The sequence below is a fragment of the Leuciscus leuciscus genome (genome assembly GCF_965113295.1).
Source record: "Leuciscus leuciscus genome assembly, chromosome: 7".
NCBI classification, from domain to species: domain Eukaryota; kingdom Metazoa; phylum Chordata; class Actinopteri; order Cypriniformes; family Leuciscidae; genus Leuciscus; species Leuciscus leuciscus.
In genome coordinates this window covers 16,134,717-16,151,641 of record NC_138731.1, presented here as the reverse complement: position 1 = coordinate 16,151,641, position 16,925 = coordinate 16,134,717, and the positions used below count along the sequence as shown (strand labels likewise).

Genomic DNA, 16,925 nt, shown 5'->3' with positions numbered 1-16,925 from the left:
CGGGTAGCAAGTTACTTTACCTGAGAACACCTTTGTTGACTGGTTTCCCCGCAGTGCTTTAATGTCTCGTGTGTGGTTCTCAAAATGCCTACAACATTTATCGGTGAATCCGATATTGCAAAACCGATATCAGATTATGTAAAAATGCTTAAATATTGGGGAAAATATCAGTTAAACTGATTATAGGTCGATCTCTACATTTCACTTTTTCTGTAAAATTATTATCACTTAAATTATTATTACTTTTTATTTAACAGTACAATCGTATCATTATTATAGTGACATTTTTGTAATGATTTCATTTTTATAATTTAATTTTAAAAAAAAGAATAATAATATTAGTAATAGTTGTTGTTGTTTTATAGTCAACAACAATGTTAATATGTCCTGAGACGACTATTATTTTTTATTATACTTTGTATATTAAAAAAAAATACTTTTTCCTCTCTATCCTCATGCTAAAATCAAAATTTTAACACTGACATAAAAAAAAAAAAGTTCTCCTTTAGGGTGTTCATATGAGTTTGCATCCCTGTTAGGAAGACTATATAGCTATATAGCACATGAATCCTATGAAACCTGTACTCTTACATTATTTTAGTTTCCATTCATTGCGATCACTAAAAAGAGTGACCAGCATGTCTTTAACATTTCTTCTTTTGTGTTCCATTAAAGAAAGAACATCATATAGGTTTAAAACAGTGAGTACGGCAATCAGCCTTTCTTGTCTGTTGGTTGTCCAGAAGAATCAGCAATCAACTTTTGAGTGGGTGATGCATCATGTCCCACAATTAGAAAGTCTGTGCCTCATAGACTAACTAAATCCATGGAGACTCAATCCCAACCAGTAAAAGTTCAAACAGAAAATGTAAAAATAAAAGCTAATTAAAAATAGGCATATGTATCTCAATTATGCTTCATTCTCCATCTTTAGTAAATTTCTCATGGATGGACCATTAGATGACATGGTTTTATTGTAATCATAACCATAGATTATCAACACCTGGTCAGTGAAATTACAAATCTGTGAGTGTGTTGGTGCAGAAATCAGTGCTGTTGGATGTATATTTGTGTCCTGCTGGTGGAGCCACACCTAGACGGGTAGGAAGGATGTTTGTGGTGGCGCGTCTGAGGTTGAAATAAAGCCACTTCCTCTTCCTGTGTTTCTAGTCGGTGTCTCAGACTTCACTTGTGGTCTCTTCATGTGGTTCCAATACTGCTCTTAATTATCGAGCCTCTGTTTCTGTCGGCCTCAGGCTCACACACACACTCCTCACTGCTCGGGCGTATTAATGACGCTTCTGAAAGTCACACTTTGCTTGGCTGCGTGGGCAGGGCTGGAGCCTTTGACCTTCTGAGGTCAACACTGAATAGGGCTCAGAATTAACTATTCTTAGTATCTTGGTCTGACTTTCCATTTCACTCTCAGGCTTTCTGTGTATATTTTTATGCAAATTGGTTCTCAACTGGATTTACTCTGGTACAAAAATGCAAAATGCACGTCATTAAAAGGTCATTAAAATATAGTCATATTAACGTCAAACCTGGCGAAATGGGTCTTGATGCACCATATTTGAACATAAATGACCACGAATTAGATTTTTACAGTTTTTACAGTGGATAATGACTTAAGTCTCTTATTTCCTCACACAAACCTATTATATGGCTTAAGTAGATGTAGTCACATGGAATTCGCTCTTTTGTTTTGTAGCTTAACATGGCAGCCCCTGGTCACTTAACCTTGTTTGGATAAATGGTGATTCTTATCATTTTCTCAGTAACGCATTCAGTGTTATGAGTAAAGATTATAGCAGTGCACCTGTGTATGATTATTGCTAACAAGTGGTACATTCAGTAATGATGTGTAAATGTAAGAAAGTGGAGCTGGTGTCTTTGAAACCAGGGACATGGACTTGGAAGGCAGGAAGGTGTTGCTAGGCAACAGGAGGCAGTTGATCTGATGAAGATCTAAAATGGTGTGATAATGAAGAATCTCGATCGCTCTCACTGTCAGTAGGTGTATCTCTGCATTTCATGCAGTGTGCTCCACTGTTTATAAATAGACGGAGCTGTCCAGTGGGATTAGGTGGCGATGCAGCTCGAGCACGAGCTATTGTCAGGGATACAATATCAGTGTACCAGAGATCAGCGAGGGCACAGATCTTGACATGGGCATATCCTATTCACTTTGACAGATGAATGAACTGGCTTCACCTCATCTTGTTCTCATATCGTCATCAGTGATCAGGTGCCTTTGGTTATGCCAAACCCTGAACATATCCATAATCATAATAACAAAGATTGACAGTCACTGTGGCTAATGATTAGTTTTCAGGTCACCTGCTCGTCATGTTGCTCCATTGTCAAGTCACCTTTATTTATATACCACTTTTCACAATACAGATTGTTTCAAAGCAGCTTTACATTGTCTTTATATTGTAAGTGTAACAACGTCACATTGCCTATGTTGAGAATATAATATTAACTTATACTCACTGCCTGCTATTTTAAATGAATAAGAAGTGAAACAATATGCATTTAGAAACATTGTTGAAAATAAACTTGTTTCTAATGTCCGAGACACATTGTATGATTTTGGGCTGTCCCAGACAAAAGATGACCAGTCTTGGTGATTTCTGTGGTCGTGGCTCCTAAACGGTGGTCCTACGTCGTACAGTGAGAGGGGTTTAAAGACGGGCGTTGTCACGGTCTTGCGACTAAAGATAGCCAGCGATAATTTTCTGACAGTGTCAGAAGTTTAGCATGATCATCTCACAGTGTGTTTGCTGCTCAACCTACATCTACTGACAAGCCAATAAAAATGCAACATGAAATTGCGTATTGATCAAAACTTAAAACTACTTACCTCAAGCTCCATTTTGCAAAACTGGCATACAAAGGTGGCATCTTTGGCTTCCTCCTCTTTTTTTTCCAGCTCACATAAAAACCACAATTACCAAAGTGTGATTCATGTTGCTCTATTTGTTTACCACTAGCACGTGCTGATGAAGTTTTATTCTTCTATACTAACTTGCGTCATAGCCTACGATTCAATAGGTGTCATCATCGTACAGTCTACATACATGTCAGATCCATGTTATTTGTAATGATCTTATAGGATTGCCGAAATCACACATTCTGTAACAGGCATAATATTTGGATCCCTCAGAAGGATACACTACCATTCAAAATGTTGGGGTCGTAGGATTCTTTTTTTATTTCCGTAGGAAGTCTCTTTGCTCACTGATTCATTTAATCAGAAATATAGTAAACACAGTAATACTGTGAAATATTATTACAATATTGTCTATTTTAATATTTTTTTAAATGCTATTCCTGTGATGGCAAAGTTGAATTTTCAGCATCATTACTCCAGTCTTCATTGTCACATGATCCTTCAGAAATCATCGTAATATGCTGATTTGCTGCTCAAGAAACATTTATTATAGTCAATAATGAAAACGGTTGTGGTGCTTAATATTTCTGTGGAAACCGTGATACATTTTTTATGTCTTTGATGAATAAAAACTTCAAAAGAACAACATTTATAAAAATATATATAAAAAAAAAAACATACATTACTCGCACTCAGAGATTGGAGATCATGCAGAAACATTCAGGATCACAGAAACTTATCATTGTTGTCCTACGACTTAATAAAAAAGCTTCGCTATTGAATTGCTACATTATATTCTCAGCAACAATGGGGTAACTGCTGTCTTTGAAGTAATTAAACATACAGCTTCATTGTTAATAAAGACAGATGCACCAACATAGGTAATTCACACATGCATCTCTCTCTTTCTTTCTCTCTCTCTCTACTGTAATTCTACTTTATCTCTGTGTCTGATTCAAAACAGGCAGAATGCTAGATCTAACATGGTGTAACTGCCTAAAATAACCATAATTTGTATCCTTCCGGTCAAATATTGCTCTGCAAACATCAATAACAGCTTTAACTTGTCACTGCTGGCAAATGACCATGGTTTAAGCACGATAATCCACGATTTGAGTACACTCCTCTTTGGTTCTTTGTTTCCACGTTGTGAATTAGAATAGTTTAATGCTTAGGTAGCTGTGGGTTGTCCACTCTATAAACCTGTCAAAGCATTAAACTTGTTGATGCTTTGTGTTACTATTCCAGTGTGGATCAAGAATTGATAAAGGGACTGTGCTTGATGTAAATAAGAAACCAGTTATAACTGCTATCTTTTCCACAGATCCATCTTCCCAATCCACCCGTCATTCAGGATCATCGCCCTAGCGGAGCCTCCTCAGGTCGGGAGCACCACTCAGCAGTGGCTCGGCCCAGAGATTCTCACCATGTTTCTCTTTCACACCATCAAACCACTGGCCAAGGCAGAGGAAACGGCCATTCTCCAGGGCATGGTCAGTCACATCACCTTCAGACTAATGTCAATAGTGTGGTGTTTGATTAAATATGCAATGCATACACCCAACGTGTTTATGTGCTGCATCACTTGTTGAATCAGATGCAATTTTAGCTCTGACCCTTTCTTTCTAGGTTTGAGTTTTGTGTAATGTCTTTTTTTTATAACAGATCCCAAATGTTCCCAAAGAAGCAGTGGAGCAGCTGCAACACCTGACTCACAGCCTGAGAAAATCCAACGATCCAACGGTGAGCCAATGAACCAATGTTAGGTCCCTAAATCCTTTAACAAAAGCAGAGGCTGGAATTAATTCCTTCACCACATACATGGAGCAAAGAGAGATTGTGGCCCATTTCTTGACTCCAGTGGTCAAAGAGCAGACTCATATAGAGAGACAGGAGGTTCTTATCAGCACATTTGTTTAGGGTTTGTTATAAAAAAACACCACATATGGTTTCTTTTTAGTAACTGCTTACTCTGCTGTTTACTAGTGTTTTCTGTCCCAGAAACCCTAAATATCCTGTTGTATTAGAGCACAATAGTGATTGTCCTACTTTTTCAGTAGACTTGGTTAATATTTTTCCCCATTATAGTAAGTAAGTAAGTAAGTAAGGTTTATTTATAGAGCGCTTTTCACAGATACAATCACAAAGTGCTTTACAAAGTGCAATCATACTAATAAAACTTACAATTATACAATATAAATAAAAAGGCAATAAAGCCCAGTCAACTAAAAGCTTGTTGAAATAACAGTGTCTTAAGTTGCTTTTTAAAAGAATCGACAGAGTCGGCCACACGGAGGGACAGAGGCAAGGCATTCCACAGTCTGGGGGCTACAACCTGAAAAGACCGGTCACCCCGGGTTTTATAGCGAGTCTTTGGGACGAATAAAAGACTCTGGCCTGAGGATCGAAGGGCACGGCCTGGGGAGTAGGGGAGCAACAAATCAGCAATGTATTGTGGGGACTGGCCATTTAAAGCTCTAAAGGTTAAGACTAATATTTTAAAATCAATTCGAAATTTGATGGGTAGCCAGTGTAGGGAGGATAAAATGGGTGTGATGTGTGTCCTTCTGCTAGATCCTGTTAAAAGCCTTGCCACAGCATTTTGAACCATTTGAAGACGATTTAAAGCAGATTTGTTGAAATAAGTAAAAAGAGAGTTACAATAATCTAAACGTGACGAAATAAAAGCATGGATAACCATCTCAAGATCAGAGTCCGATAAAATTGACCTCAATTTAGCAATATTTCTTAGATGATAAAAACAATTTCTGACCAGAAGTCTAGAATGGTAGTCCAAAGACATTGACTGGTCAAACCAAACGCCAAGATTTCTGAGACTCGACTGGACAGTTGAGCTCAGAGAACCAAGGTGTTGGAGAATTGATGGGATTTTGTTATCTGGGGCAACAATTAGGGTTTCAGTCTTTTCTGAATTTAATTGGAGACAGTTACTAGCAAGCCACGATTTTACACAAGAAATACTATCCAACAAATCTGTTAGTTTGTGGAACTCAGTGTCATTGAACGAGCAATACAACTGTAAGTCATCAGCATAAAAATGATATGACACATTCTTAAAACGGCTCAATTTTTCCCAGGGGGCTAATGTACATTAAAAACAAAAGTGGACCTAAGACAGAGCCCTGGGGTACACCATACAAGAGTGGAGTGGCATCAGACAGTATACCATTTACATAAACAGAAAATGTTCTGTCACTCAAGTAAGAGGAAAACCACTTTAAAACAGACCCAACAACACCAAACTCTTGTTTCAATCTGTTCAACAGTATTTTGTGGTCCACTGTATCAAAAGCTGATGATAAATCCAATAAAACCAATACAGTGTACCTTCCAGAGTCAGCAGCCATCTGTACTTCATTAGACACTTTGAGGAGGGCAGTCTCAGTAGAATGCATCTTTCTAAAACCAGACTGATACTTATCCAAAAGGTCATTTTTACTTAAGAAACCTGTTAGCTGCTCAGCTACTACCTTCTCCAAGATTTTTGAGAGAAAGGGCAGTTTTGATATTGGCCTATAATTACTAGGCTCCGCTGGGTCCAAATTGGGCTTTTTTAAAATGGGGCTTATCGCTGCCTGTTTATAAAAGTTTGGGACAGTCCCAGTGGAAAGTGACAAGTTAATTATTTTGACGACAAAAGGAATAACAAGATCAATCACTTTGAAAAACAAAGAGGTTGGTAATATATCCAACGGGCTTGAGGATGGCTTCATTTTTTTAAGTAAGACCAAGACATCATCTAATGAGACAGTAGAAAAGCTATCCCAGGAGGAATTTGGAGAAGCTACAACCATGGTGCTCTCATCAGATGGTTTTACACTTGCTCTGATCTCATTAACCTTATTTACAAAATATTTTAAAAATCTATTGCTATCATCAATGGTATAAATGGGTACCAGTGGAGATGATGGTGAAACAAGGTTTTGAATGGTATCAAAGACAACTTTGGGGTTTCTCTTATTCTGATTTACAAGATCAGAAAAATACATAGATCTGGCCTGCTTCATCATTTCATTTAGTGATGCAATCAGCTCCCTTAAATGTAGTCTGTGCACTTCCAAATTAGTGGATTTCCATAAGCGCTCTATCTTGCGACATGTTCTCCTTAAGGAAGCAATCTCCTCATTTACCCAGGGACAAAGATTTTTAGGAGATGTTGTTTTTTGCTTTACAGGTGTTTATTATAGGGGTTTTGTTCAGTGGTTTGTGTTGTTTTTGATTCTGTGAGATGTAATGTAAATGTTCTTTGGTGTTTTTGTGCCATGTCCAGGCCCTGTCCCTTGCTTCTTCATTGTCCACCAGGCAGCTGCTGAGAATCTGTCGGCGTCTTTCTCAGTATCCACAGGAGAGTGTTGCTCACGCTGTGAACAAAGCCTGTCTCTCCAGGTAGACAAACTCAAACTCATTCATGTTGCACCGCATTAAAAGACGGCTCTGACTAGAAGCTATTTCCTTTGTGCGTCACTGCCATCAAACGAGAGCATGGATGTGGATGAATTAATAGAGATCTGTTTGCTCAAATTTGGGTTTCTTAAGGACTGTACCTTTAATATCAGGGCCTTATGTCCGCTTAAAGCATCCTCTGTGGCAACCAAGAAATCATGCTGCAAAATGGGCTAATGGTGCAATATACGGCTCAGTGTGCATTGTCCTGTATGCTAAGTTTAATTATTCATTAAAAAAAGATTGGTACAGTAAAACATGCTCAAAATTTGGATTTTCGTTAGAGCATTATATTATATTGTCCCATATAAAACTTTAAAAATAGTGGTAAAATGTGCAAATTTTGATTTTGTTAGGGCAGTAACTCTAGTATAAAGGCCTTATATCCTTATGATCTTTAAATCATCATCTGTGGCTGCCGAGAAAGCGTGCATCCAAATGGTCTGATGGCACAATAGGCGGATCAGTATGCCTTGTCCTATATGTTAAGTTCAATGGTTAATGAAAAAAGATTGGAACAGTAATAAGTGCTCAACATTTGGATTTTGTTAGAGTAGTTTGTCTTGTACGAGGCTCAATCCAGCTACATATTCGTTTGTCACTTACTGATGCCTGCGCCTCCCATTTATATAACGTGACTCCCTAAATTCTGTATTTATCCGCCACCTACAAAGATGTGTTAAATCCAACAAAGTGGTTTAATAAAGAGTGAATTGATCTTGTGAAATATTTTTACTGTACCAATATTTTTAAATTTGGCCGTTAAAGTTTTACATGGGACAAACATACTGCACTAATGAAATAAAAATTTAGCGTTTTTTTAATAATTTTTTTTGTACCAATCTTTTTTTATAAACCATTAAACTTAGCATATAGGACAATGCACACTGAGCCGCATATTGCGGCAACAGGCCGCGGTGTGGTTTCTCGGCCGCCAAAGTGGACATAAGGCCTTGAAATATAACATACTATCCTAATGAAACCCCAAAAATTGAGCACTTTTTACTGTACCAGTCTTTTTTATGGACCCTTGAAATTGGCAAATAGGACAGACAGTGCACACAGCCGTATTTCGTCATCAGCCCATTTCGTGGTGCGGTTTGCAAAGATCCGTACTACATCAAACTCTAACTAAAATTAATCACACTGATGTAAATGTCGAAATGACCATCATTCTTGTATTCACAAATTGCAGGATGCATTGTTATATTGTAAAATCCTCGTGCAGACTTGAAGTGAATGGGCCTTTAGAGCTTAAAAGTGAAATGTGTAATTGATTTGCCACTAGTGGCTTCAGACAGTCAGACTGGATATGACATAGCAGCAAAGTTATGAGTTTGACTGTCTGTTATCAACCAATGGCAAACGCGAATCTTGCTTTAAAATATATATTTTTATTTTTTTCTGTATTTTGTTTGATGCTAAGAATGACACACTACACATTACACACTTTCATGCAGCTGTACCGCCTGCTTCATTGCTTGTAAAGTTTACAATGACTGGGAAAAGTTGATTTGAAATGCATAAAGAATTAATTCTTTTTGTAGGTTTCTGCCCAGCCTGGCTCGCTCGTCTCTTCAGAAGAGTCTGGTGAACTGCTCAATAGAGGATCAGCCTGACCCAGCATCAGAACAGAACCACCTCTACACCTGTGAGTTACAGTACAACACCACTTCAGACCAGGGCTAAGCAAAAGTCAGAGTTACTGTTATAGTCTATAAGAATTTTTATTTTATTGGACCATGATCCACAGGATGTTGAATTATAATACTAAGAAATTCAGCTTGATACAATAGAGGGTGTTTTGTACAGATGTTTTGTAAATATATGTAATGAAATGGGTTTTGTGAACACAACATCATTAATTATGACTAATTTTGACTTTATTCTCATATATGAAGAATACGTTTTGCCAGTCTTAAATATATTTCTATAAAGTTCAATACTACCAGAAAACTAACATGTGCAGCACCATAAAATGTCTACCACATTGTTTTTAAAAATGTGAAAATAAATATTGCTTAAATTTGCGTCTATTGGTTAAATATGGATTTTTGGCTACATTTTAAAGACGTTTGGGTATATTAGAGCATTCTGGAAAATAGCGTTCTTCCACCATTGTTAGATTATTAAAAGATAAAAAGAAATTAGATATTAAAGATATTCAATACTGCATAACTATTATATAATTATAAATTATTTACACATTTCTATAGGTTTCGTTTCAAACATTAATTATTAACATCACGTAATGTTTATGGAAATACCATGTGTATGATCACATGTTTATGGGCTCAAATGTATTATCTTTGACTACTTCCAGCAGTTAATTTCCATTTAATCCCACTTCCTTACATTTGAATTCAAATTGCAATTCTGCATCTTGCTGAATTTGAAATGTCCTTCTCAATTCAGTTTTAAATTTCACACAAACCAGGCTCAGTCAGCTTCAGTGGTTCCTCAGTAATTTTAGCCTGCCCTGATATTTTTGTCCCATTTTCCCCACTGTCTGTAAGAGACTATTTCACAGTCTTAGATTTCAGATGTACAGTACTATGTTGTGTAAAAGTGTAGATGGGAGGAAATAGATTGTCTTTGAGTAGAAAAGAGGCTGTGTCCCTAGTAGCTGGTCAGTGACATGGCTGAATAGGTAAAACCTCTTTTTGGAGAATCTCTAATGTTTTCTTTTCATTCCTGCTCTCCCCTGTTAGGCACAGTAAAAGATGGACTTCTGACCATAGGGAACATCTCGGCTCCTGTGTACAGCCCTGATGAGAAGATGAAGGTCCCCGACGTGCTCTTTTATGAGAACGTTCAGGTGAGGTCCTTATCTGCCTATTACCGGAAGAAACATTGTCCTCTTCTCTGCGGCCCACAGACTAGAGAAAGAAAGATATGGGCTCACCAAGCACAATCCCTTAAGCCTCAAGAGCTGCTCTATTCATTTAAAGAGATAGTTCAGCAGAAAATAAGAATTCTGACATCATTTTTTAAATTTGTGACTATCTCTTGATGAGTTTTCAATTTTGGGGAAGTATTCCTAAGCATTATTGTGTAGTAGGCTGTCTCACAACAAAAATTACTCCATAGCGTCGTCTAGCTTCCAAGTCGTACGCTGTTAATGGCAAATGTATGCGTTTTCCCTTAACAATATAAATACGTTTCATCACATAATTACATTTTCTAACTAAGTAGTATCACCTTTAACTAGTTTATCAGGGTGTTTGTAAGGTTGTTCTTTGTAAAACTGCATTGTAAAAAAAAACTAAAAAAACATTGAATTGAGTGTGCAAACATTTTTATTTGTCAGCTGTAATTTCTATTTAAAAAATTTCTAAAATACAAGGAAGGAACGAAGGAGATATTGTAGATATGAAGATGAAAAATCAGACTGAGAAAAATATATGTGGACAGTTTTCCTTTGGGGACATTTGCAGTTATATATTATATAAATCTTAGCGCAAAAATGAAAAAAATCAAAATATCAAAGCATTGTAGAATAGCAGATACACACACACACACACATTGTGACCGAACACCAGATGAATTATGTACTTAAAAAAACAAAAAAACATGCAGCGTTGCTTGGCAATGAGGCGACGTTGGTCTGGCAGTGAGGAAAGCTCAATCTATCTGTCTAAGCCTTGTAAATCAGCGGAGACTTTTGCTCAAAGGTCAGATCTCAGAGAGGACCCACAGAAGAACATTGGCCAAACACACAGGCACGTTCAAGCACAGCAGGATCTCGGCTGGCCCACAGTGAAACAGGGTGTAATCATATTTCATTATTAGGGATTTCAAGGTCTTCTGGCTGAGGGATGTTCAACATTCAAAGTTAAGTCTCTTATTGCTGAATCTAGACACACTGTTTCTCATGCTCATATGCTCAACTAGATAGCGATCAGTTACTTTACATTTGTAAACCAAAACAAAAAAGACTCAAATACTCCCCCATCTGCCACTGTTCAGTCAAAACAATCCAACTCTACACACCAGTCGAGCCATTTCTGGCCAATTTAACTGCTTAAATATACAGGTTACAATTCTGAAATGATGTACTTCATCTTCAATGCACAAAGACTAATGAACTATATTACTTGGTGGAAAATTGTTTATTATTAATATAAATACATTTTCTTGTTGAACATTTGTGCATTTCATCCAATAATAGCAATAAGCCACTTAAGACTGTGCTACAGTTATTTTACCATGGAACATATCAGTATTAATTGTACATTCAAATATGAATATTTATGACTAGTTTAATGTGTATACACTACTGTTCAGTAAGATTTTTTTTCATTGAAATTAATACTTTTATTCAGCAAGGATGCATCAAATTGATCAAAAGTGACAGTAAAGAACTTTATAATGTTACAAAAGATGTATTTTTCTAATTAATGCTGTTCTTTTGAACTTTCTATTTATCAAAGAATCCTGAAAAAAAATAAAAATAATTACCGTTTCCACAAAAATGCACAACTGTTTTCAACATAATTATAATGGGATGAAAAAGGTTTCTTTAGCAGCAAATCAGCATATTAGAATGATTTTTGAAGGAGTAAGGATGCTGAAAATGTATCTTTGCATTACAGGAATAAATTACATTTTAAAATATATTAATAAAGAAAACAGTTGTTTTAAATTGCAGCAATATTTCACAACATTATTGTTTTTACTGTATTTTTTATCCAATAATTGCAGACTTGGTGAGCCTAAGAGACTTCCCTCAAAAAATGTTCCGATCCCAAACTTTTAAATGGTAATATAAAATATCTGTTTAGCATTATATCATGCAATAATAACAAAATATAAAGTGTTCACAATAGTAATACTCAGTGTTGTTGCCACACTGCATGTGTGGCATTTGGTCTCGCGCTACTGTTGCTCAGTGATGTGAGAAGAGAACGAGGATGACCTAGATATTCCTCTACCCTCCCTTCTGAGGCCCAGAAAGAGGTGGAGGAAAAAAAAGTTACTCTTGTCCCACTTTTCAATGACCTGCTTTTTTGTCTTTAGAGCACTAGAAGGAGAAGTGCAGTAGTCCACTGAGGCAGAAATGAGGACATTTCCCTCCCAATCTGGCAAACTCGTGTGTCCGCTCGCATCGCTTTTTGTATAATGTGTGTATGCAGTAAACGCATCATTCTTATATGACCTTATCGTATTGAAAAAGCACTTTGTGCCTTTGCAGCCTCAGAAATAGAAAATTCAGTTCATTGTGCCATAACTGGACCAGAATTAATTTCTGCTCCCATCTATATCCATTCAGCTTTTGTGTGTCTGTAAAATGTAGGTGACCTTCTCAGATATAATTGATGATTTTCTCATGTGTTTTCATACTGGAGCAATCTGAGATGGATCACGGTGCACCACAAAAGTCTGAGGCCACTTGTGAAAATACGTAATTTTTTGTCATTACAAATTGTAGTACCATGACAAAAAGTTAATAGAGTGGTGCAGGTATGACATCAGAACCAGGAAGTCTAATTCGCTGCTGCTTCCTTCGAGATTTTCCTGTGGGGTTTTATAATAGGGTTTTTCAATGTTTGAGTAAAATAAAGCCTGCGGTAAACATAACTTGACCGTACTTCAACGTTCACTGCACACACTCACACCCCAAGCTGCCTTATCTAGTGACTACTTGAACTTACACGTCAAAATTCGCGTTTGGTTGAGTGTGTAATTTACATTGTAGAACAAAATGTCAAAGTATAGTCAAGTTATGTTTATCACAGGCTTTATTTTACATGTAAATAATAAATAAAAAAAGAACACATTATAAAACCCCATAGGAAAATCTCGATGGAACCAGCAGCGAATTAGACTTCCATGTTCTGATGTCATACTTGCACCCCTCTATTCCTCCTTAAGAATTCCTCCTTTTGCTGAAATCACTTGACTGACAAATAAAGCTGATGTGGACCATGTCCAGCATGATTTGAATGTCTGTACAAAGAGTCATGATCAGTGTTACAAATTTACACTACCATTCAAAAGTTTGGGGTCAGCAAGATTTTTTTTTTAAAGAAATTAATACTTTTATTATGCAAGGATGTATTACAATGATCAAAAGTGACAGTAGATGCGTATACATTTATAATGTTATAAAATATTTCTATTTCAAATAAATGCTGTTTTTGTTTTTTACTTTCTATTCATCAAAATATACTGACTCCTGTTTCTTTAATGGTTTCCACACAAAAAAAACAAAAAAATGTAAGCAACACTGTTTTCAATATTGATAATAATCAGAAATGTTTCTTGAGCAGCAAGTCAGTATATTAGAATCATTTCTGAAGGATCTTGTGACTTTAAAGACTGGAGTAATGATGCTGAAAATTCAGCTTTGCCATCACATAAACTGAATTGAATAAATACATTTTTTAAATATATTACAATAGAAAAACAGTTCTTTTAAATTGTAATAGTATTGTATAAAAAAATTTGATCAAATAAATGCAACATTAGAAACTACTTTCAAAAACAAAAAAAATCGTACCACAAACTTTTGAACGGTACTGTAATTATTTTATTGGTGACAGAAATACCAATAATAAACACTTAAAACACTTTTCATCCTGACAATGGATGATTTTGAGAACCATATAGATCAAATTATACACAGGGTTTAACTAAATAACTCATGTTAAGTGCTTTAACATCCTTGCCTTTTAAATCCTTTTAATAGGATTTCTTCCGTTGTAAATGTTACTGCAACCTGTATTTTTGCTTTTTTTTTTAAACCTGAGGTACAAGTTGGTAATACTTTAAACCATTATTTCACAAAAAGTTATCTTGTACCTTGATTTGAAGATCCTGTTTTTCAACTTTGTTTGTTTCCAGCTTTAAATGACAAAAATCCCAGATTTAATGTTTGGGACCCCACTGTGTTTAGTACTGGTCTCATTCTAAAATATGTTTTGTCTGTTTGTTCACAGCACATGATGGTCATGCAGGACATGCTGAAGGACTTCCTGTTGGGGGAACACCTTCTTCTTGTGGGGAACCAGGTAATTGAGAATTCCCATCTTTAGGACGACAGTCTGCAAAGGTGTCTGTCCGCTCTCATCCTGAGAGCATAGCAGATGTACAGTACATTATCCCAGAGCGGTGGCATCATGCCATGAAGCACAGCTGCGTTTGTAAAGCATCTGCCCACCAGCTACAGGGTGAGCTAGGACTCGGTGTGCCCTACGGCGGCCAGGCATTCGCCCACTGTCTCTACCAGAGACCAGAGGGTGTGGAAAAAGAGTGGGCGTCCGGACTGCTGTCACTTCAGAGTTTAGACAAGTAGATTGATTGACACACAGAACACATAAATAAATGTATAATAAAATGAAATAGACCTGGGAATACATGCTTTCCTGTTTAATACACTACCATTTGTTTTGTTTATTTTATGTTTTTGAAATAAGTCTCTTATCCTCACTAAGGCTGCATTTGTTTGATCATAAAAAACAGTGATGTAAAATATTATTACAATTCAAAATTTAATTGTTTTCTATTTGAATATATTTTAAAATGTAATTTGTGATGCAAAGCTGAATTTTCAGCATCATTACTCAAGTCTTCAGTGTCACATGATCCTTCATCCTTTGATCAATTGAATGCATCCTTGCTGAAAAAAAAAAAAAAATACATATACATATACGACTGGCAATTTGTGTATATATATATTACTGACCAATCCTGAAGCTCGACACACTGAAGCTCGAGTCGCCATTGGCTAGAAATTGGCATAAATTTCAAACATTATTAAAGAGAAGTGAACAGTCTATAATAAAATAAGTACAAATAATTAAACTACAAGCAGTAGCACAAATAAACACAATAGAACAGAAATTCAGCTCAGCAGGCAACAAAATTATATATATGCTAAACTTATTTTTTGTCTCACTCAATCACATGCAAGTGAAATCATGCAATTTACTAGCCATTGACTAATTTAAGACTTTTTTTTTTTTTTGGTGCCTAGCGTGAAGTTTGGTCATGTATGTGAGTGATTTATTTGCATTGTAGAGGGTTGCTGACCCAAATCTTTAAACTCTCAGCTACATCTAATTTTTTTGTTTGTTTGCCAATTTAGTTATGTCTGAACTGATGTAATAAAACACTGATTTGCTCTATACTTTAGATGGAAAAAAAGAAAACTGTCATCTCTGCTGACCCTCATGTGGTTTTGACCTAATATAATTTTTATTTTGTTTGCAGAGCTTCTGTTTTTCATTGAATTAATGTGGATAGCAGTTCATACAGTTAAGGATAACAGTATTGCCGTGTCACTATTGGTAACATGACGTGAGCTCTATACATGCAAATTATGTCAAACCTGGTAATGTGCTTTTTTTATTATTATATGTATAAGCATGAATTAAATTTAAGAGCCCCAGTAATGGTCAATAAACTAATTGGCTTCAAAACACTTGGAATATTATGCATGAGTAATATGGACTACTTTTATAATATTTAATGGTGCTTTTTTTAGAGCTTGACAGTATAAATCACCATCCACTTCCACAAGCTCTGGTATTCTGCCTAAAATCTGTTTGACAGATGGAAGAAAGGGTTGAGAAAGAGGGTTGGAAAGACATGAGGATGGGTAGATAATGAATGACACATTTATTTTCATTTATAGGTGATCTGTTCCTTTAACATGTTCTTACTCTGTTCACAGGGTGTTGGGAAAAACAAGATTGTTGATCGATTCTTGCATCTCATGAACAGACCGAGAGAATATCTTCAGCTTCACAGGTAAAATAAAAGAAGTCCCCTGAGTTCTTCTCAAATAAAGCCTTCTCAGAGAGGAAGACCTATTATCAGAAACTACTCTAGACTCAATTAGAACCTGGTTATGAGGCCACACCGGGAATGACCCACATCCACTCAGTGACATTACATAGAGCTTTTCTTCATTAGTGAAGAACTGAGTAATGTAGCCTCTCTATATATGAATGAAACGGAGGAAAGAGGACACCTTTATTTATCAGACAGATAAACATCTGGACACAGATGCATCATACGATTTTGTTTTTGTGTGTTAGAAGGTGAAACTTTCTTTTACAGACTGACTGAGTGCCTGAAATAAAAAGATCTCCTCTCTAAGGCTTGAGTGAGCTATTTTAATCCTGATGAATTAGGACACCTGTCGACAGGGCAGAAGGAACTTTAATTGTAGTTCTTCAAAGGCAAAAGTACAACTTAAAAGGGAGCAGTTCACATTTTACAATACTATCATTCACTTAACCTTGTTCCAAGTCCAACCCTCTTATTATTTTTTCTATCTTCTGTGAAACACAAAGGTATGTCTTTCGACAACTCCTTGACAAGATCTGAGCGACTTTGACAAGGGTCAAATTGTTATGGCAAGGCAACTGGGTCAGAGTATATCTGAAATGGCAAGACTTGTGAATTGCTCTCGGTTCTCAAGCCAATAGAATGTCTATTGTGTCACACACAATTTTAATTATGAGAGGTTTTTAGATTATGGGAGGAATGTGTCACAACACACAGTGAATTAATATAATCTGCTGCATGTGGTACTGCGTAGCCATAGACCAATCAG

At 36.3% G+C, this 16,925-nt stretch overlaps 1 protein-coding gene across 1 annotated transcript in view; it reads left to right on the top strand.

Moving 5' to 3' along the window:
- The window catches only part of vwa8 (von Willebrand factor A domain containing 8), a 123,536-nt gene that overhangs the window by 24,286 nt on the left and 82,325 nt on the right, over positions 1-16,925 (top strand). Inside the window, exons 15-21 of the mRNA XM_082175026.1 lie at positions 4,221-4,389; positions 4,562-4,639; positions 7,188-7,303; positions 8,908-9,011; positions 10,072-10,178; positions 14,302-14,373; positions 16,038-16,114. Of these exons, the coding sequence (XP_082031152.1) occupies positions 4,221-4,389; positions 4,562-4,639; positions 7,188-7,303; positions 8,908-9,011; positions 10,072-10,178; positions 14,302-14,373; positions 16,038-16,114 (723 nt within the window). The remainder of the gene's footprint in view (positions 1-4,220; positions 4,390-4,561; positions 4,640-7,187; positions 7,304-8,907; positions 9,012-10,071; positions 10,179-14,301; positions 14,374-16,037; positions 16,115-16,925) is intronic.